The sequence below is a fragment of the Meles meles genome, chromosome 4, assembly GCF_922984935.1.
Source record: "Meles meles chromosome 4, mMelMel3.1 paternal haplotype, whole genome shotgun sequence".
Classification (NCBI taxonomy): Eukaryota; Metazoa; Chordata; class Mammalia; order Carnivora; family Mustelidae; genus Meles; species Meles meles.
In genome coordinates, this window is record NC_060069.1 from 32497922 (window position 1) to 32520773 (window position 22852).

The following is a 22852-nucleotide window of genomic DNA, read 5'->3' on the forward strand; positions in this document are numbered from 1 at the left end:
AAGAAAAATTTTAAAGATCTGGAGACAAATAAAAATGGAAAGAGAACATACTAAAATTTATAGGAAGCAGCAAAAGCAGTTCTAAGAGGGAAGTTCATAGCAATAAATGCCTACTTCAGGAAATGTGAAAATTCTCAAATAAAAACCTGAGTTTACACATACCTCAAGGAACTAGAAAATGAATGACTAAGCCCAATGTTAGCAGAAGAAAGGAAGTAACAGATTAGAACTGAAACAAATGACATAAAGATTAAAAACACAATAGAAAATTGATCAATGAAACTAAGAGCTAGTTCCCTAAAAAGATATACAAAATTGACAAATCTTTATCTAGACTCACTGGGAAATAAATAAAGAGGATTCAAATAAATGATATCAGAAATCGAAAGGAAGTTCTAACTGATACCACAGAAATACAAGAATCATACGACACTACAATGAAAAACTACTAACAAATTGGAGAACCCAGCAGAAACATTCCTAAAAACATTCAACCTACCAACACTAAATCACAATGAAGTAGAAAATCTGAACAGACCAATTACTGGCAATGAGATTTAATCAGTAATCAAAAACCTCCCAATAAACAAAAGTCCAGGACCAGACAGCTTCACTTTGAATATACTGCACATTCAAAGAAAAATGCCAACCTTTCTTAAACTCTTCCAAAAACAAAAGAACTATTCCAAACTCCTTTTAAAAGGCCAGCATCACCGTGACACCAAAACCAGACAAAGACACCACACACATATGCAAAAATTACAGGCCATACTCTAATAAACATAAACAGAAAAATTCTCAACAAGGTATAGCAAACCAAATTCAATAATACATTAAAAGGATCATAAGCCATGATCAAATGGGATTTATTTCAGGGATTAAGGATGTTTCAATATTTGTAGGTCAGTCAATGTGACACGCACTAACAAAATGAAAGATAGAAATCATATGATTATCTCAATACATGCCAAAAAGCATTTGACAAAATTCAATAACGATTTATAATAAAAACTCTCAAGAAAGTGGGTACAGAGGAATGTAACTCAACAGAGAAAAGGCCAAATATGGCAAGCCCACAGCAAACATCAGACTTGCTGAAACAGATCGGGAACAAGATCAGGAACAAGACAAGGATGCCCACTCTAACCACTTTTATTCAACATAAAATTGGAAATCCCAGCTAGAATAATTAGGCAAGAAAAAGAAATGAAAGGCATCCAAACTGGGAAGAAGGAAATAAAGCAGTAAAACAGTCACTATCTGCAGAGTACATATTATATATAGAAAATCCTAAAGACTCCATCAAAAACCTGTTAGAACCAATAAAATAATAAGTTGTAGGATAAAAGGCAATATACAAAAATCTACTGCATTCCTATATACCAATAAATAAACTATCAGAAATTTAAGAAAACAATCCCACTCACAATTGCATCAAAAATAATATAATACTGGGGCAGGTGCCTGGTGGCTCCGTTGGTTAAGCATCCAACTCTTGGTTTTGGCTCAGGTTATGATCTCAGGGTCATGAGACTGAGCACCCCATCAGGTTCCATGCTCAGTGAGTCTGCCTGGGATTCTCTTTCTCTCTTTCTGGCCCTCCCCCTGTTTGTGCACTCTCTCTCTCAAATGAATAAATAAATCTTTAAAAAATAAAAGAATACATAGGAATAAATTTAACCAAGGAGGTGTAAGACATGTACTCCGAAAACTATGAGGCATTGATGAAAGAAATTGAAAAATACATAATAAATGTAAAGAGACTCTGTGCTTATGGACTGGTAGAATTAATACTGTCACATGTCTATCCTACCCAAAGCGATCTACAAATTCAAGATAATCCCTATCAAAATGCCAAGGGCATTTTTCACAGAACTAGACAAATAGAAAATTTGTAAGGAACTGCAAAAGAACCCAAATAACCAAAGCAATCATGAGAAAGAAGAATGAAGCTGGAGGAATCCCTGATTTCAAACTATTTTTGCAAAGCTATTGTAATTAAAACAGTATGGTATTGGCATAAAAACAGACGTGGAGATCAATGGAACAGGATAAAGCTCAGAAAAAAATCCATGCATATATGGTCAGTTAATTTACAACAAAGGAGCCAGGAACATATAATGGGGTAGAGGATAGTCTCTTCATTTAATTGTGCACAGAAAACTGGGCAGCCACATACAAAAGAATGAAACTGGACTACCATCACACATCATACACAAATTAACTTAAAATGGGGTGCCTGGGTGGCTCAGTCATTTAAGCATCTGCCTATGATTCAGGTCATGATCCTGGGTCCTGGGATCAAGCCCCACATCACAGAGGGCTCTCTGCTCCACAGGAAGCCTGCTTCTACCTCCCCATTTCCGTTCCCCCTGCTTGTGCTCTCTCTTTCTCTCGCAAATAAAATCTTTTTAAAAAATGGATTAAAAATCTGAATGTAAGACGTAAAACCATCAAATTTCCTCGAAGAAAACAAAGGCTGTAAGCTCTTTGACACAGGTGTGGCGATGGTTTTGAATCTGACACCAAAACCTAAATAAACAAGTGGCACTCCAACAACTAAAAAGCTCTGGATAGCAAAGGAAACCATTAACAAACTGGAAAGGCAACCTATTAAATGAGAGAAAATATTTGATCTGGTATTTTGATAAGGGCTGATATCTGATAAAGGGCTAATATCCAAAATATATAAAAAATTCATACAACTCAACAGCAAAAAGAAAAAAATCCTATTAAAAAATGGGCAGAAGGGGAGCCTGGGTGGCTCAGTGGGTTAGAGCCTCTGACTTCAGATCGGGTCATGATCTTGGGGTCCTGGGATCGGGCCCCACATTGGGGTCTCTGCTTGGCGGGGGGATCTGCTTCCTCCTTTCTCTCTGCCTGCCTCTATGCCTACTTGTGATCTCTGTCAAATAGATAAAATCTTAAAAAAAAAAAAAAAAGTGCAGAAGACCTAAATAAACATTTTCCCAAAGACACACAGATGGGCAACAGGTCCATAAAAGGATGCTCTATCTCATTAATCACCAGAAAAATGCAAATCAAGACCACAATGAGACAATCTCCTCACAGCTGTTAAAATGACTATTATTTTTTAAAAAACAAAAATTGAAATAGTAAGAGTGGAGAAAAGGGAACCTTTGTGCACTGTTCGTGGGAATGTAAATTGGTACAGCCATTATGGAAAACAGTGTGGAAGTTCCTCAAAACATTAAAAATAGAACTACCATATGATCCAGCAATTCCACTTCTGGGTATTTATCCAAAGAAGCAACAACACTAACTCAAAAAGATATATGTACCCAATGTTCACTGTAGCACTATTTATAATAAATAGCCAATACATGGGAACAACTTAAGTGTCCATCAGTAGATGAATGGATAAAGAAATTATCATACACACACACAAATGAATGGATAAAGAAACTGTTACACACATACACAGAGAAATATCATTCAGCCATAAAAAAGAATGAAACTTTGCTGTTTGTGACAACATGGATGGACTTCAAGGGCATTGCGCTGAACAAAAAAAGTAAGAGAGAAAAGCAAATACCATAATGATCTCACTTATATGTGGAATCTAAAAATAAGTAAAATTTAAAAATCAAACTCACAGATAGAGAACAGATTGGTGGCTGCCAGAGGTAGGGCATGGGGAGGTGGGAGAAATGGATGAATTGTTTTTGTTTGGGTTTTATTTACTTAAATAAATTGAATTTTTTTTTAAAGAAAAGAATGGGGCACCTGGGTGGCTTGGTTAAGTGTCCAACTCGTGATTTTAGCCCAGGGCATGATTCTCAGGGTCATGGGACTGAGCACCGTGTCAGACTCCACTCTAAGCGCACAGTCTGCTTCAAATTCTCTCTCTCTCTCTGCCCTTCCCCCTGCTCATACACACTCACTCTCTTTCTCAAATAAATAAATAAAATATTTTAAAAAGAAAAGAGAAAAGAAGAATGGTTACCTGTGGAGAAAAAAGGGCAAGATGTAGAATACAGAACACTTTCATTACAGAACATTCTCTATACTTTTTAATATTATTTTGATCTTTAAATTGTATGAAAAGATTTTATTCAAAAATTGTTTTCTAAATAAAAGTTAAACTGAAATCTTATTTTTTAAAGCCCAAATTTGAGAAATGGTAATAACTTACTAATTCACAAAGCTTGAGAAAGTGCTCTTTAGGCACATCGAAAAGCATGACCAGAGGTAAAATAGGATGAAGAACAAGCTGAAGTTGAGTTCGTCTAGCACCAAATGAACTGGAGGAGGTATCACTGGGACAACGGGAAGCTGAAGGTATTTAAGAGAAGTGGTATTATCACATTCTCATTTCAAGACAGAAAATATCTCTGACAAGAAGAGAGGGATACTTTAGGGAAAAAACCAGCAGCAAAGACATCAGCTGGATAATACAAAAGACCAGACCAAATGGAAGATTGGCAGTCAGAGAGTGGCAATGACAGTCAGACAGTGGCAACAGCTGCACTGAGAGGAGAGGAACATGCAGTATGACTCCATGAAAACTATGTTCTGAAGAGTCTACTCAATGTTGGCTATTGTGTTGGAGGTATACAATTAAACAGATACAGATGATTTCTCTGCCTAGTAAATCAGGGAAGACAAACAGATTTCATGCCTAATAGGTGTGGGGATGCATATGTGTGAGGGGCTGAAAAGACAGAAGGTATGAATCAAGGATGACAAAAGTCACCAGTATCTTCAAATGGGGGAAGTAGTAAGAATGTTTCCTAAGACAGTAAAGGCAGGAAAACGAAAATGTCTCTGCGTTCCACTATGCTGCTATTAGCAGATCACAGAATTGTTTTAAAGGATGACAAAAACACAACACTCTACAATGTCATCATTCAGACACATCATCTGATAATAGCTTTCCAGAGGGGGAAAATAACACCACTGCATAAAACATACAAACCCCACAGGAAACTCAAATTCTCGAAATTTTTAAATGGGAGAATGGTAGAGAGTATCTCAGAATCAAAGGAATATAGCATTTGCTAAGAATTGCTACTATCTCTTTTAGTAACATTGGTACTTTTTTTTTCTTTTTAAAGTAGGCTCCATGTCTAGCATGGAGCCCATTGTAGGGCTCAAGCTCACGACCCTGAGATCAAAACCTGAGCTGACATGGAGTTGGACACTTAACTGACTAAGCACCCACAGCACTTTGGTAATATCTGTACTTTTTTTTTTTTAAGATTTTTATTTCTTTATTTATTTGACACATAGAGAGAGAGATCACAAGTACGCAGAGAGGCAGGTAGAGAGAGAGAGGGAAGCAGGCTCCCCACTGAGCAGAGAGCCGGATGTGGGGCTCGATCCCAGAACCCTGAGATCATGACCTGAGCTGAAGGCAGAGGCTTAATCCACTGACTGAGCCATCCAGGTGCCCCATATCTGTACCTTTAAAAAGAAATTCTTCAAGACAGAGTTTGTATTTGGAGTGTTCTGATAGGAACTGCCTATTTATCGAAGTCAGACCTAGACCTAGCAGTTAAAAGTCTAAAGCCACACCGTCTAATAGAGTAGCCATAAGCCATCCCAGAACTGTGGTTATAAGCACAGTTAGCTAATCCACACTGATACGGGCTGCAAACTTAAAAACACACCGAAACTTAAAGAAATAATCCATATGTAATTTTTATATTGACCACATACTGAAATGATAATATTTTGGATATCACACATTAACATATTACTATTAAAATTAAGTTCACATAGTAAGTCAGAGAAAGACAAATACCAAATGATTTCACTCATATGTGGAATTTAAGAAACAAATGAGCAAAAGTGGGTGGGGGGGAGGAGTGAGGGAGGGAAAGAGAAAGAAACCAAGAAACAGACTCTTAACTATAGAGAACAACTGCTAGTTACCAGAGGGGATGGGTGAAATAGGGGATGGGGATGAAGGATGAAGGGGATGGGATGAAGGAGTGCACTATCTGCAATGAGCACTGGTGTTGTATAGAAGTGCTGAATCACTAAATTGTATACCTGAAACTAGTATTACACTGCATGTTAACTAACTGGAATTTGAATAAAAACTTTTTAAAAAATTAAACTCACCTGTCTTTTTCTTTTCTTAATGACACTAGAAAATGTTAAATTACATATATGGCTCAAATTTGTGACCTGCATTCTATTTCTAATGGACAGTGCTGGTCTGAGGCACAGGAAGGCATTTTGGAGAAGAGCCACCCAACTCCTTCCCTCACCCTCCAATTCCTGTCTCCAAGATGGAAACTTAGAGGATCATTCCTTTAATTTCCTTAATATATATTCACCCAATTTTCAAGGAGGAACCATATCACAGGTTAACGTTCTTATCTGCCTCCCTGTTTCCCCACCCGTCTATCTATAGACATCTGTCATGACCTTGGAAAGTCTTTTGTCTGCTACTCCACACATCCAGAGAAAGAGAAGTAGTTCACAAGAGGGAACATTCTAGCAGTGGCACAGTTCATCCCCTGCAAAGGAAGCTCCCTGACTTACTTATGCATGATAAATAACTACTGCCTTCCCCAGGTTCCTTTCTTAGAGAGAAGTCTTTATAATTATATGAAGCTAATGAAGGGTCAGTGCTCTCCCACTCACTGTGAAGTTTTAGGTGAATCACTTAACTATGCTGAACTGGCTTTGCCTTTGGCAAAAAAAAACAAAAAAAAAACTAAACTAACTTTAATGTATCTTCCAATTCCAACATTCTCTAATCATTCAAGGAATAACAGTTGTTTTAAAGTTCCACACACATACAATGTACAGAAATATAAGAAAATATAAGTAAAATTATTCAAACCTTTTCATAATAAGATCTAAAGTTCAAAAATTATACAAAGGTGGCATTTCTATGCATGGGCCTTATCCTGGAATTCCGGCCTTTTCAATTACATTTAAGATAATTATTATTAGACCCTGTTCCTGGCTCAGACTTCTATTGCTGCCATAGTCTGTTGAGGCATGATTCTCTGATTTATGTATTCTTAATCATCAAATGCTTCCTGGCATATAGTGATATAAGTCCTGGAGTAACTGAAGAATCTGCATCCCAACATAGCATACTTCATGCTGTTTCACATTTGAAAATTTTCTGGAGTCCAAAATACTCGCTGGCATTCATGGCTTATCTTGACACACGAAAATGGCAATGGTAATCCACCACTAGCAGGGTGAACCAAAGTTTCACTAAATATAAAAGATTTGGCTGGTGCATTCCATTTTTTTCCCTGTCTTTTTGTCTCTTAAGAGCAATGAAACCTGTAAAAATTGGATTGGGATGGAGTAAAGTTAACTGGCCTTCCTGGAAAGATCCCAGCTAGGTGGCCATGCTCAACACATTAACTGTCCCACTGCTTAGACTTCACCCAACCACAAGTTCCCAATTCTTAGTCTGGTTCTCTTATAATTTAGTCTGACTGAGAGAAAGACGAGAAGAGAATCCATTCTTCCCCTTAGTAACTCACTGTTGCTTCGATACCTGCCAAGTAGACTGAACTGCTGGGTTAGCAGAATCTGATCAGGAAACTATGACCCTGGCAGAAATTAATCAGACTCCTTATAAATATGCATAGAGTGCAAATATTAAATTTGGATAATATTGAGCCAAAACAAAAACCCTCTACATTATAAAAGCAGGAAATCTGACAGCCCAGTCTTTGGCACCACCATGAAATCCAGCACAGCTAAATTTCAAAGAAGAGAAATAAAATAAGGTACATCAAGGATTTCTTCATATCTTTTGGCTGTTCTTTGTAAATCATCTTCCTTCTCCGCAATTTTTTTATGTAACTGATTTGTCTCTTCCTGATGGCTTTCCAAAAGTTCAGCTTCCACTTCCTGGGCTTTATCTAATACGTAAAAAAAATGGACACATAAAAGAACATACATTAGGCAACCATTAGTATCTATATCACAACTTCAGTTCCAAATTAAATTTGATAAAAATCAATTGGTCATATGTACCCTCTCACAGAGCAGAAATGTCTTTATAAGGCAATTAATTAGCTAATGTGTCAGGTTCTTTCACTCCCTCCTCCTTTCCTAAAGGCAAGCTACCACCAGGCAAGCACAGGTTCCTATTAGAAAAATTTCTTAGACAGGAATCATTTTTTTCTCCAGTTTAATTACTTGAAGCACTTAGCACCACGTGAAAACAGTAAGTTTAAAGTATAAATAGTCTCTGCTGATTCTGACTTGTTCTTTACTGAATTTGACTCACCAATGGTTTCTTTTATGGTCATTTCCAGCTCCTGTTCCTTTTGTGCCAGCTGTGTATGGAACTCCCTCATCAGCTGTTTTAATGTAGAATTGTGCTTCAACTCAAGATCTTCCTGCTCCTGTCTGTGTAACAAAAATATAAACAGCTAACTGTTGTCAAACACAAAACAAGACGCACAGTTACCTAGTCTTCACAAGAGTGCACGTAAGATCTCACTGGTATAAAAACATGTTTAAGGGTGTATACGTGTGTTTGTGTACGTCCAGGCACAGAAAACTTCTGGGAAGATACAGAAACTGATTCTCTCTATATACTGATCCTGGGGATTTGAGAATTCTTCTTTTCCACTTAAAATTTTCATCATACACATCCATCTTATATAATAACACTAACACTAAAAATAGTACAATGAAAAGAAAGCAATTACTGGGATATGTACATAATAAGCATAATCATATATGCAAGAAAGTTCTTCCCCCTCTAAACGGATGTGAAAGAACACTGCCTCTTGCCTTAAATTGTTTTATATTTTTTCCCAGCATTTAACTTACTCAATTTATGTTTCATAGTTTGGGCAGGCGAAATTTAGGTGTATCAGGCACAATAAAAGGGACTTAACTATAAGGACTGTCTTAAAAATATTCATGCTGGGGTACCTGGGTGGCTTAGTTAGTTAAGCATCAGACTCTTTGTTTTGTTTTTAAAGATTTTATTTATTTATTTATTTGAGAGAGAGAGAGAGAGTGAGAGTAAAGCACACATGTGTAGGGTGAGGGACAGGCAGACTCTGCACTGAGCACAGATCCCAATGTGAAGCTTGACCCTGAGATCATGACCTGAGCCAAAATGAAGAGTCAAAGACTTAACTGACTGAGCCACCCAGGTACCCCAAAGGTCCAACTCTTGATTTTTGGTTCAGGATATGATCTCAGGGTCGTGAGATTGACGCCTGCATTGGGCTCCCATGGACCCTGCTTAAAATTCTCTTTCCTTCTATTCTCCCCCACCTTCCCCCCAACTGCTGCTCTTACTCACTCTCTCTCTAAAATAAATAAATACAATAAATATTCATGCTGAAAAACTCACTTGATTTTTTCTTCCATTTCTTGTTCATATTCTTTCTTCATGATATCCAATTCTTGCTGATGCTCCTTCCGCAACATTCGGAGATCTTTCTGCAACTTAACAATCTCCTTGCCCAGCTTCTGCTTCTCTTGCTCTGCCCCTGCTAATTTAAATTCCAGGTCATTGTGCTCTGCCGCCATGTTACCAGGCAATCTGGGTTGGACTGCATGTGATTTGGACTTTTCTTCACCACTTTCTTCCAAAGCTTCTGTGGGTTTATTTTTTCCGTCCATCTGTTGTTGTAAAGCCTGTAATTTTTCATATTTTGAGGTCAACTCTTCCATTTCAACTCTATGCCCTTCCCTCTCTCTTACTAAGCAGGAATCCAGCTCTTTTATCTTTTGCTCCAAGATCTGACAGGCTAGTTCCTTCTCCTGGAGTGCTTTCTGGACATCATCAACCACATTTTCCAAGTTTTGCTTTGCCCCTATGTTATTTTTACCTCCCTCTTCTTCCACATGCTGGGATGCTATCAAGGAATATTTCTTGCTTTTTTCTTCAAGCTCTTCCTGAAGATGATTTATCGTAACTTGATCCTCATGCTGCTTTGCTTCTGCGTGTTCTATCTTTATTAAGAGCTCCTGGTATCTGCACTGCATTTCAGAATGAGAAGATACCGTCTCTTCTTTTTCCCGCTCTAGCCTCTGCAACAGCTTTTCTTTTTCCATTAGACTTCTCTGTAAAGCACTGATTTTGTCGTCGTATGCCTTCTGCACACAGCCCTCAGGATCCACGTTTTGCTCAGCACAGGATGCCACATGTTCTGCCGACCTGTGTATAACTGATGCTTCTGACTGTGGTGGACCTTTAAGTTTTTCTTCCAAGACCTGAATTTCTCTCTCCTTCTCCTGCAATTTTGTGTTCAGTTCACCCAGATGGCCTTCTGTGTCTTTTTTATATTGCTGTTCCTTCTCTTCCATTTGAGATAGCAACTGCTTCTTGATGGCAGCAATTTTTTGTTCGGCTTTTTTCTTCAGTTCTGCTAATTTTGCAGCACCTTCTAACTCAAGCCTATCTTCCAGTGCCTTCAACTCCTCTTCTTTGCCCTTCATACCTGAATTTGCATGTTCCAATTCTTTCTTCGTGGCCTCAAGTTCAGATTTCATGGAAGACACTTGCTTTTCAAGTCTTGAGACTTTTTCTTCAGCTTCTTTAAACCTGTTGTCCTTTTCTTCTCCTAACTCTTGAATGTGCTGAAGTTTCTGAAGCATTTCTTTCTGTTCAGTGTCTTTTTGTTGATTGTAATTGTTAAGAGCTTCATTTAAGGACTCAATTTCAGTTGTTTTCTGAGTAAGATGCTCCTCTAATTCCACAATTCTTGTCATTTGAGTTTTTAACTCTGTCTCTAAATTACACTCCTTTTTCTCCAGCTTGCTCTTCTTATCTTCCATTTCACCCTTTAAACATACCAATTTCTCATTCTGCTGATCAAGATCCTCCTTCAATCCATGTATCTGCTCATCCTTTTCGTTGGCCTCCTTTGCTTTTAACTCAAGCTGCACCTGCAAGTCTTTAATAGTACTCTGATACTGTACGAATTTTGACTGTGCTTTCTTCTTCCATTCTGAGAATTTGTTGGACAAGTGATCTACCTGTTCAAGAGCAGAGATCTTGTCTTTACTCAGAGTTTCAACTTTCAAAGAGAAATCTTGCACCTGACCGAGTAATTCACGTTGTTGTTCATCGTATCGCTTACTTAGTGATGAAATGGCTGCTTCTTTCTCAGTTAGGCTGATGCTGTTCTGAAGCTGAGTGTTTAAATCAGTTAGTTGTTTACTAAGACTGCTGATCTCATATTTCTTTTCTTTAAGCTCTTCTTTCATCAGTGTGACAGCATTGATGTTCTCTGATAACTCTTTCTTCAACTGTGTGATACAAGACTCCTTTTCAGAGGCAGCCTGTAGCTGGTTGCCGCCTTCCTTCTGTAAGGCTTCTTTCTCCATTACAAGCCCTTCAATATCAGCCTTCATGCTCTTAATCTGATTTTCTTTTTCTTCTAACTGATGGGTAGCCTGTTGAAAAGAACTGTTTAGTGTATTCTGCTCTTCTCTTAGCTGTCTAAGCTGTGCTTCTAATTCAGAAGCTTTGCAAGTTTTAATTACCAATGCCTCCTTAACTTTTGTTGTGTGGTGCTGACAGTGGGAAATTCTAGAGAGTATGGCATTAATTTTACTACTACTAATGTTGATTAGCTCATTTGTTTTAGCTTGCAACAAGGCTTCAGTTTTCTTAGAGTAAATATCCAGCTGAACTGCTAGTTCCTCAGACAGTTTTTTGAATTCCAAGCTTTTGTCTTCTAGGTTTTTCTCATTTCTTTCATGTGAAGATTTCAAACTCTGGACTTCCTCATCTGTGGTTTTCAATTTGTCAGTCAACTCAGAAACCTTCAGCTTATCTTTTTCTGCCAGCATCTCCAGTTCAACTATACGCTCTTGAAGAGAAGTATTTTCCTTCAGAGAATGATTCAAGTCAACCTCCAGCTTTTCCAGTTGTGCTTTCAGTTTAGTTTCATTTTGTGAGAGAGAGTTCATATGAGCAGACTTCTCTTGTATCTGTTCCCGTAATTCCCTTAGTACTGTGTCCTGCTTAATGCCTTCTTCTTTCAGCCATGTTAGTTCCTTGTTCATCTCTTCTTTTTCACACCCACTTTGGAGTATCTTTTGCTTCAGTTCTGCTACCTCTTGCTCTTTTTCCTGTAATTGGAGTTCATGTTTTTCCTGAAGTTCTTCAGCTTGCTGATTAAGTTTCTTTTCCCAGACCGAAACAACATCACTGAGTTCTCGTCTATGTACCTCAGTGAGCCTTTCTATTTGCTCCTTTTGGTTTGTTTCCAGTCTCGACACTGCATCATTGATCCCAGCAGAGTTAGCTTGTGCCATTTCCACAATTTTGGCATTGAACTGTTTTTCTTTCTCACTAAGCTCTAGAACCATATTTTCAAGCTCTTTTTTAAGTTTGGCTTCCTGGTCCACTAGTTTTTTCTTTAATGTTTCTTGTATCTCCTTTGCTTTCTGCTTAATTTTTTCCATCTTTTTTTCTTGATTTTTTAATTTGGTTTCATATTCCTCATGTAAAACACTAAAACTTTCCTCCTTGGCTGATAATTTCTGTTTGAGTGTTTCAATTTCTTTGCTCTGTCCTTCTCTCATTTGTAAAATTACATTTTCCTTTTCTATCAAGCTCTGCTTTGTCTGTGCCTGTTCTGTATTAGTATCTCTAAGTTGGGACTCATAGTGTTGGGTTAAAGCCTGTAGTTTTTCCTCCATTTCACTTTTCTGGTTTTCCAGTTGCTGCCTTAAGTCCTGCACCTGGATTTTGTGAGTGTCTAACTCAGCACAAACATCTTTCTTTTGTGTTTCAACTTCAGCTACCTGTTTAATAAGAAGAATTCTCTCTGTTTCTAAGTCCAACAATTTCTGCTGCAATTGAGCCAAGTGCTCCTCAGATGCTCTGGCCTGCTCGTGTGTAGTACTCTGCTGTGACTGAAAAAGAGCCAGCTTAGCAGATGCCTGTTGGAGTTCTTCTTCAGACCTTTTAATATCTGCCTCTAAGTTTTCCACACGAGCCTGATGCTCTTTCAAATGCTTGTCCTTTTCCTTCAGAAGAAGCCCAAGTTGATTAATTTCATCTTTTAATGCCTTCTCAGTTCTCTGGATAGATATCTCCTGTTCTTTAATGATACTCTCGACTTGCTGCTGGTGATGGCTTTTCTGTTGATCTAGCTTGGCCTCTAGCTCCTGCTTTACTTTATCTGCTTGATCCTTTAGTACAGAAAGTTCCTCTTCTAGCTTCTCCCGGGTTCTTAATACTTCTGACAGTTCAGAAGACAATGATTCCAGTTCTGTTTGCTTCACGTCAAGCTTTTCTAAAGTCTTTTCATTCATCTCTTCTATGTGGGCCTGGAAAAGACTCTCTTTATCTTTCAACAATGTTTCTTTTTCTTGTTCATGCTTTTCCCTAAGTTTTTCCAATTCAGTCTGATGCTGTTGCTTTAAGACTTGGAGTTTTTCAGTCCAAAGGGTATCCTGCTGATGTTGCAAGCTTTCCAATTCTGCCTTGTGTTTTTCAACCATGATTGTAATTTCTTTATTGTGCTTATTTTTTTCAGCTTCCAAATGAATAGCTAAATCTTCTGATTGATTTTTGCTTTCCTGCAAGCTTTTTTCCAAAGAACTTTCCAATTCAAGAATTCTCTGTTAATAAAAACAGATGTATTTTTATTAAAGTACAGACTTGCTTATTAGCAAAGATATACATGACATAACGTCTACACCTATTTAAAGAGTAAAACTTAGAAAAATTACTCTATATATCATGCCAAACACTAGAAAGCACAAAGAATCTGTGCTCAATTCCTAAAGGAATCATGTAACAAAGAAAAGATTCTATTTTAACACAACTTAAAATTTCAGATTCTTTCTACCTACATGGGTAACTATTTCAATCACGCATATTTTCAAGAATATTCTGAGTGGATAGTCAAAAAGAAATAAATCATAAAGCAGATAATAATAACTATTGGTAGGAAGATGGGGGTTTTTTCCTGTGTGTTTTTTAAGGCCTACTGACAGTATCCTATCACCTTCATAATTTTATTTTGGAAGATAAAGAATTATCTGGTTTTTCCACTACAAAAATGATTATTTGGAAGATTTTTTGCAAAAAGAAGCTACTTATACAAATTTTACCAAAGATTACTGTTAGCTCATGAAAATATCAATCTTGACTCTAAAGGAAAAAGAACTAAGTAAGGCAGAGCCACGTAACATCAGAACTGAAAAGGTCCTAAGGAATTACCAAATTCAATTTCTCCTTATGACAGATGAAGAAATTAAGGTACAGTTAATTTACAAAGCTAGAAAGTGGAAAAATCTAGGCCTCCTGAGTATCCTATCCATTCCCCTTCACCATGCCACCTTACATAAATGTTAGAAATGGGAAACTAAAGTATAGTTTAGAACTATGGGAAAGAAGTGTGGTTCGTTCACCATATAAACCAAAGCAAAAGTCTAAATAACATCAGTTTATTCAAAACAGGTCACACATTTCATATATTGTGGAGGGAAGGGCCAGAGAGCCTTAAAAATGTGCCCACTGAGACATACATATACATTTTTTCACGTATATATTAATTTGTTCACCACTGTTTTAATATGGGAAAACTTTATGTTAAAAGCAGGGCATTGGGGCGCCTGGGTGGCTCAGTGGGTTAAAGCCTCTGCCTTCGGCTCAGGTCATGATCTCGGTGTCCTGGGATCGAGCCCCGCATCGGGCTCTCTGCTCCTCAGGGAGCCTGCTTCCTCCTCTCTCTCTGCCTGCCTCTCTGCCTAGTTGTGATTTCTCTCTGTCAAATAAATAAAATATTAAAAAAAAAAAAAAAGCAGGGCATTGAGGTGCCTACACTATAATAGAAACAGAATGACTTATATCCAGGACATGGCATGAGATGAAGCCAGGTCAAGTGCTGCCTACAAAGCAAGGCCACTTCCTAAAGATCAAGGGCAGCAACCAAAGGAGTGGAGAGCTTGAGTGCAGAGTCAGAGTGGGTGGATGACAGAAACACAGCCAGCTAAAGGCACAGTTGGCCACACCATGTAGCAAACACTAAAACCATTCACAGGAAAAGCTCTTATTATCTGAAAATGAAGTGCATGTATGTAAATCTAAATCCACTAAAACAAAACCTCCTTGACAACTTTACACTGACTGAAGAGATAACACCAGTTTCTATATACAAATAATTCCACAATCCTGGAACCCAAATATTATTTAAACTTACAGTTCTGTAAGTCTCTGCTTCTTGCTGAAGGTCCCGAAGTTTATTTTCACTCTCCAAGAGGATTGCTTTCTTCTGCAACTCTAACTCTTCCAGGGCCAAAGATTCTTGCTGTTCTTTTTCTTGGGTGATCTTCATATATTCTGACTGACTTTTTTCCTGTGCCAAAAACAATACCACCTTAGACCCACATAAGTCTTCAGCATTCCCAAAGCACTTCCACAGGAATGCTGTCTTTCATTTGGTCTGCACACCAGCCCTGTGAGGTAGGCAGTATCATCACCTCTCTCTTCCCATGCCCTAGTCTGCAGAAACAAAGCACTGTGACTATTCCAGTGTGGTCCAGCCAATATTTACCACAATTACTACTGAAAAGAAAAACTTTGTTCCAGTAACCGCACTACATCTGCTATTTTTTCCACTACTTAAAACATTTTGAAATACACGGCTTAATGTGAAGGGTCCCCAAATTGTCACTACTTCTTCCCTGCACTCCAGAGTTTGATTATGTCAACTCTAGGCCAAGAAACTAGATTGTAAGTTTATATAATTTGTGAGAAAAACCTCATTAAAAGGAACCCCACATAGAAAACCATATCAAAATCAGAAGATTACATGTGAATATATGGATTAGATCAAGGAAATATCTATAAAAGCCTACATAACTCTTCTCAGATGACCTGGGCACTTTTATTACCCCCTCTATCCCGAAAAGCTTCTTCTTTGATTGCCCTTATTATATATCAACATCTGTATTGAAACTGTTTACTGCTTTGAAAAGAGAAGCTCTAGAGAGCACTTTTAACATTTAGTGGCCTTGGACTCCAATTAAGAATACTTAGCCATACCTATTGCATACAGTTCATGCTCCCAGCAGCAATATTTTCAGTTCACTACACTCTGGTGAAGTATATTGCTTTAAGGAAAGGCATTGTGCCGTATTATTAACAGACTGATAAGGGAATATTAGTTTCTAATCAATTTTAAAACATCATTTTAAACATACTATAGTGTCTAATGTAAACTACATTTTAAATACATCTCTCTATGCCCATAAAAACAAAAGAGAACATTTTAATAGTCTGTTCAACTTTCACTATCAATACAAAGCTAACCTCTTCGAGGAACTAGATAGAAAGGGGATCAGAAAGCCGCAAGTGCACATGCATGTGAGTGCTTCACGTCTATCCGTATCCTGCTCTTTCCACTCAGAATACAGCTGAGTTTATCAGTGCTGGAACACAGTTTTAACAAGGCCACTGTTCAAGTCGCAGTGTCCCCAAAGGCCAATCATTCCAGTATGAAAACACACAGATGTTTATGACAGGAATTTTTTAGAATAATTCCTGGCTTCATTTATGTCCTGCTTTGTTCCTTAATTTTTATGCTCTTACACGATCCTATTAAAGTCTTAAGCATTCTTGTAAACTACTTTAAATCCTTTTCTGGACTGAAGTGCCTGGCTGGTTCAGTCAGTAAGACATGTGACTCTTGATCTTAGGTCCCAGGAGTTCAAGCCCCATGTTGGGGAAAGAGTACACTTAAAAAATAATAATAATAAATAAGGGCACCTGGGTGGCTCACTCAGTTAAGCATCCAATTCAATTTCAGCTCAAGTCATGATCTCTGGGTCATGAGACTGAGCCCCGCATTAAGCTCCACGTTCAGGACAGAGTCTGCTTGAGATCCTCTCCCTCTCCCTCTGCACCTCCCCCAGCTCATGCTCATTCTCTCTAAAACAAATAAGGTCTTTAAAAAATAAAAAAGAAGGGGTGCCTAGGTGGCTCAGTAGGTTAAGCCTCTGCCTTCAGCTCAGGTCATGATCCCAGGGTCCTGGGATTGAGCCCCACATGGAGGCCCGCATCAGGCTCTCTGCTCAGCAGGGAGCCTGATTTCCCCCGCTCTCTGCCTGCCTCTCTGCCTACTTGTAATCTCTGGTCTGTCAAGTAAATAAATAAAAAATCTTTAAAAAAAAATTAAAAAGAAAAAAAGATTAAAATTATAAATACTATTTCTCATCCTTTTCTACTTAAAGTTTTTTAAATTATATTATGGATAATAATTTCATATAAAAACAATCAAACTACATTTTTTGGCATTGACACTTCTTTTTGTTGGCATTAATACTTTTTATGGTTACCTATATAAAAGGCTTTTCACAATTTGAAAAAAAATTTTTTTTTGGTTTTAAGCTTTCAAATGACACTATTCCCCAAAATCTTATCTTTGCTTTTCTAGGTATTATTTTGGTTAGTCCAGTCAAAATAAAATAAATAAATAAATAATAAGTCAAAAATAAAAAAAAATAATTTTATTTTATTTTTTAAAATATCATATGTATTGAAAATTACTACTGAAATTATTCTACTTAAAATGAAAACTACTTGGTCATTTTCATTTTTTCTTCTTTAAAATGCATTTCGACAAAACTTTCTCAGCCTTGAAACTCTGTTATATTCAGTCTGGTGAGTTTGTAGACATTTTTCCTGGGTTATGCAGTCACTGGTTCATGGCTTCAGCAAGCCTATATTCCCCTTTACTTCTCCATAATCACAGCCTACTGCCAAGGTGAGAGGAATGACATACAAACAAATAAACTGGTTAATGCAAGCTTGTAGTTAATAAAATTTTCACATAATACCAGTTAGACAGTTAAGTTCTCACAGCCCTCTTTCCTGCCTATATCCTATCCTCTCTGCACATTCAAAGGTCAAGTCTGCCAGTAGTCTGACCTCATGCAGAAAGGTAAGAGTGAGGAGATAACAACTTTATAAAGCTGCAAAATTTACCTGTAGCAAAAACAAAATAGGTACTTACAAGAGCTATCTTCATTTGCTCCTGAAACTGCCTTTCTTGGGTCTGAAACTTCTTGGTCAGTTCCTGCTCTTTGCTGGCCAGCTCCTCTTCATGAAGCTTCTGTAGTTTAGCAATTTGTTCTGAGGATTTCTGAGAGTCAACCAAATAGTTAAAGTGAAACATCCAGGATAAAATATGTAACTCTACAATTAAATAATACTTTATTACAATTCAATCATCAAGTCAATAGTGTAAGAGATAAAAATCAAAACATATTTCCCACATAAATCAAAGATCACCAAGGTCTCAATAATTAAAAGAAAAGCCAATCAAGTATTGCTCATTTATTCTTTTTAAATTTTTATTTTTTTTAGAGAGAGTACAAACACGCATGAATATGGTGGGAGGGTGCAGAGGGCAAGGGGGAGAATCTTAAACAGGCTCCATGCCTGACATGGGGCTTGATCTCATAACCCTGAGATCATGACCTGAGCCAAAATCAAGAGTTGGGCACTTAACCGACTGAGTCACCCAGGTGCCCCAAGTACTTCTCATTTAAGATAAGGATGGTTGTTGTTGCAGTAGTTAAGTTCTACTAGGCTGGAGCATTTCCACATCTTGCAGGTATGTTCCCCACCAATCATGACTGGGAAGTATAGGAGGAGGAATAAGGATGTTCTCAAGGACGGCACTCCACTACGGTCAGGCTGCCCTGGCTATACCAATCTAATGATGCCTAGGCTTCCATGCATATACTATTTATTATAAAGTATTGGCCTTGTTCTTTCTTGGACAGGAAGACTTAATCTTATAAAAATGTCAAACCTCGGGGCGCCTGGGTGGCTCAGTAGGTTAAGCCTTTGCCTTCAGCCCAGGTCATGATCTTAGGGTCCTGGGATCAAGTCCCGAATCAGGCTCTCTGCTCAGCAGGAAGCCTGCTTCCCCTCTGTCTCTGCCTGCCTCTCTGCCTACTTGTGATCTCTCTATCAAATAAATAAATAAAATCTTTAAAAAAAAGAAATGTCAAACCTCCCTAAATAAATCTAAAAATTTAATATAATTGAATAAAATTACCAACAGAATGGGGGGAGGGGCTCACCAGATAAAATAAACATCCAAGAATAGCCAGCACTCTTCTGAAAAATAAGAGTAATATGGGGAGGCTACCAAATAATAGAACATATTATAAAACTGAGTAATTGTAACAGTGTAATACTGGCATGTGGTCAGGAGAAGCAATGGAACAGCACAGAGAATTCAAGAAAGAGACCCATATGTAGCACAATAATTTAGTATGAAATAAAGATAGGGTGTCATACCAGAAGGGAAAACATAGATTATTAAATAAATTATTTGAAGACTATTTGGTAGTTATCTGGAAAAAAAAATTAAAGTTGGATCCCTACCTCACTCCTAACACCAAATAAATTCCAGTTGGATCAAAGATTTAATAATAAAAAATGAAAGCACGTAAGTGCCATAGCAGAATTTTAAAATGATCTCAGTGAGAGTGCATTTTTAAATCAGAACAAAAATTCAGATAGCAATAAAGAAAAAGAAAAATTTCTCTGCATGCCCTTCCCTAAAATAAACCAATCCCAAAGCTAAAACAAATCATGAACAAAGTCAATTTTGAAAAGACGGGTGCCTGGGTTGCTCAACTGGTTAGGTGTCCGAGTGTCTTGGTCCAAGTATCTTGGTTTCAGTTCAGGTCATGATCTCAGGGTCATGAGATCACATTTGGCCCCACGCTGGGCATGAAGCCTGCTTAAGATTCTCTTTCTCCCTCACCTTCTGCCCCTCCCCGCTCATATATATGCTCTCACTTTCTCTCTAAAAAAAAGAGAGAGAGAGGGACAGACAGACAGAAGATTATTTGGACAAATGCACTGTATGTCCAAAGAACTAATTCCTACTATAAGTGTAAAACGTCTACAAATCAGTAAGACCAACAGTCCAATAGGAAACCAACCAGCTCAAAGAGAAAAACTGCCAATTCCTTTAAAATATATAATGTATATTTATCATATTGACAAAAAGATAAGCACATTAAAACTACAATATCAGGGTGCCTGGGTGGCTCAGTCCATTAAGTGTCCATCTCTTGATTTCAGCTCAGGTCATGATCTCAGGGTCATGGGACTGAGTCCCACATCAGGCTCCACAATCAGCACAGAGTCTGCTTATCCCCTCCTGCTGCTCCTCCCCTGCTCGCTCATTTACTCTCTTGCTCTCTAATAAGTAAAATCTTAAAAAAAAAAAAGCTACAATATCATTTTTTTCAAACTGATAAGCCTGAAAAGATTTTAAAAAGCTAGGTAACACCATCCTTGTCAGTAACAGATTGCCTGTGAGAGTATAAACTGTCTTCAATAGAGCGTGAAGCGCTACACAATAATTAAAAATATACATAATCTTTGCCTAATATTCCACTTCTAGGAATCTATCCTAAAAAGACATACAGGTAAACAAATATGATAAGGATATTCACCATTTGCAATAGCAAAAAATTAAAACTCAAATATACATCAGTAGATTTATTAAATTATGAAATATTCATATATCAAAATCCTAAGCGGTCTTTAAAACAGATGTGGCATAAAAAAATGCAGCATCATTACCCATTGTCAATGATAAGGAACATATTTAGCAGAAAAGCAAAACACAGCGCAATATATATAACATGCCATCTTTTGTGTTAAAAAATTTAAAGAAGAGGACTATAAAATATAAAAGAGAAATTATATGCAGAGACTATCTCTGGGAAGTATATATCCAAAAAGATAAAAACTCTTTTCCTATCAAAGTGATTTTCTTCCTATATCCTGAATTCATGAAATGGTTAAGGCCTAAAACATATATTAACTCTTCTTTACAATCAAAAATTATAGGAAAAACATATAACTTATGTTTCAAAATTGCTGTAGCCTGTCACAATCTAGAATTATTCTTACTTTCGTCACATCAACAACCTCCTGTTTCACCCGACTTAATTCCTGTTGAAGACTGCTGCGTTCCTCCTCCCTTGTTTTTTCAATAGCTTTTATTTGTTCATCCATCTCTGCCTTCATTTTTCTCCGTGATTCTTCTGTCTTTTGGGCTGTACTCAAGGCTTTTTCAAGTTCCTCAAAAGCTATAATGAAAACAGCAGAAAACAAGTATCTCAAGAAATACTATCATTAAGCTAAATTGTTTCACATTCAATTTATGGGAACTAAGAGCAGCAGTAGCAAGACAGGTTAAAATAGTCGTTTTGTTTTAAGCCAAGAGATATTTCTGAGCCATTCAACAAAGCCACAAGAAGTGTCCAGTTACTGAAACCAATTTGTCACTGAGTTCTGGATTCAGATCTTAAGACTGCTTACATGAACTGTCCAGGAGTTTGGAAAAAAAATTAAATTATTAGGCTCCCCACTCTCCCTACCCCAAAATCACAAATTCAAAGAAATGAAGACTTGTTTCTACTTCTGTATGATATAATTTCAACTGCTTTTTTGTTTGCTATGGAGTTCTTACCTATTATCAATAATTAGGTAATATTATTACATACTTACTAGGACTTTTTTAATAATAGAAAAGGTATTCTTTGACTAATACTATTTTTAAAAACCTCTTAGCCAATAAAAGAGCAGAATTTTTTTTGTTTCTGTTTTACCACTTACTCGTTGAATCACATATTTAAACAATGTATTCTGAAATGAAACCTACAGTCTCAAACCAGGGCTGTTAACTAAAAAGAAATCTTTACCTGATTCAACAGTACATAGAGAGGCAAAACCGCAGGGCATTCTTGTGTGAGATAAGTAAGAATTTAGGCCCTACAAAAACAATCATCAAGGGTACAGTGGTATGATCTTTAAGATGGCCAAATAGGTCACCCAGCTTCCAACAAAATCAGACAGTATGGATACAACAGCTGGAACTTGGCACTGAAAATATGCATATGTCTGTTTGTGTATACTTGTGTGTATATGTATCTGTGTATAAGGTGTGTTTGTGTATGCATTTGTGCATCGTACACACTCTCTCCCCACTAGCACAGTGTTATGCTGTCAAAATCCTACCGCTATTATCATCCTAGATTATTTTCTTTAGTCCTCACAGAAGATACCAGACTTCCCTTTACCATAAAGACAGAATATAAACAAAACATCAATTTTCAAGATGGGTTTTTAATCCTATCAAGAAACATATGTCCAGGGGAGACAGAGTTCATTAATATATATAGTATTTTCACCCTCAGTGGTGAAAATAAGAAAGGTACAACTTCAACCTATGGCCTCTCAAAAAGTAAAGCCCTTTTACTAACCCCAACTTGGCTTAACCGATGGTGGACTGGGCACAGGAATTTCATACCTGAAGACAAGTATGTGTTCATAGAATATTCTTAGTGGTAAATTTACATTAGTACAGATAAAGACAAAAGAAAGGCTCAATTCTGCTAAAAACTGGTAAACACAACTTACTCTGCTCAACACAAAAAAATAACTTCTCTAGCAATGATTTTCTTTGATATATTAAAAAAAACTGTCCAATTTATTCATTTTAATATGTCCAAAAGATAAAACTGATGCTCAAATAAGGTCCAAATTACAAAGGAATAATAACTAGCTGAAATCATTTTTAAAGATTCCTGACCTAACTTTACTGATATTTGCCTGCAAATGCCAAGATTCTCAGACATAATTGGTTGGAAAATAAAATATTTACAGAAATTAGTTTCCTAATTTTTTAAAAATCAGTTTCCTAATTTCTTAGAAATAAGTCAAGTGATCAATTATGGGAAAGAAATTCTATAACAAAGTGCTTACTGCTCAGTTTGTCCTGAAGGTTTAAATCTGGGAAAAAGAAAAATGGGGAAAGAAATGACAATCTTTTTTAATGGTTGGATGTCACCATCATCTTTTCATTACTGT

General features: G+C 37.2%; 1 protein-coding gene across 8 annotated transcripts in view; it reads right to left on the minus strand.

Annotated features, from left to right (window-relative positions):
- The window catches only part of GOLGA4 (golgin A4), a 119669-nt gene that overhangs the window by 32539 nt on the left and 64278 nt on the right, over positions 1-22852 (minus strand). For all 8 annotated transcript variants that reach the window (XM_046003811.1, XM_046003810.1, XM_046003809.1 and 5 more), the window contains 6 exons: positions 20891-21069; positions 17958-18086; positions 15144-15299; positions 9326-13557; positions 8240-8361; positions 7738-7868 (listed from right to left, as the gene is read on the minus strand). In XM_046003811.1, coding sequence (XP_045859767.1) covers positions 7738-7868; positions 8240-8361; positions 9326-13557; positions 15144-15299; positions 17958-18086; positions 20891-21069 — 4949 coding nt within the window. The remainder of the gene's footprint in view (positions 1-7737; positions 7869-8239; positions 8362-9325; positions 13558-15143; positions 15300-17957; positions 18087-20890; positions 21070-22852) is intronic.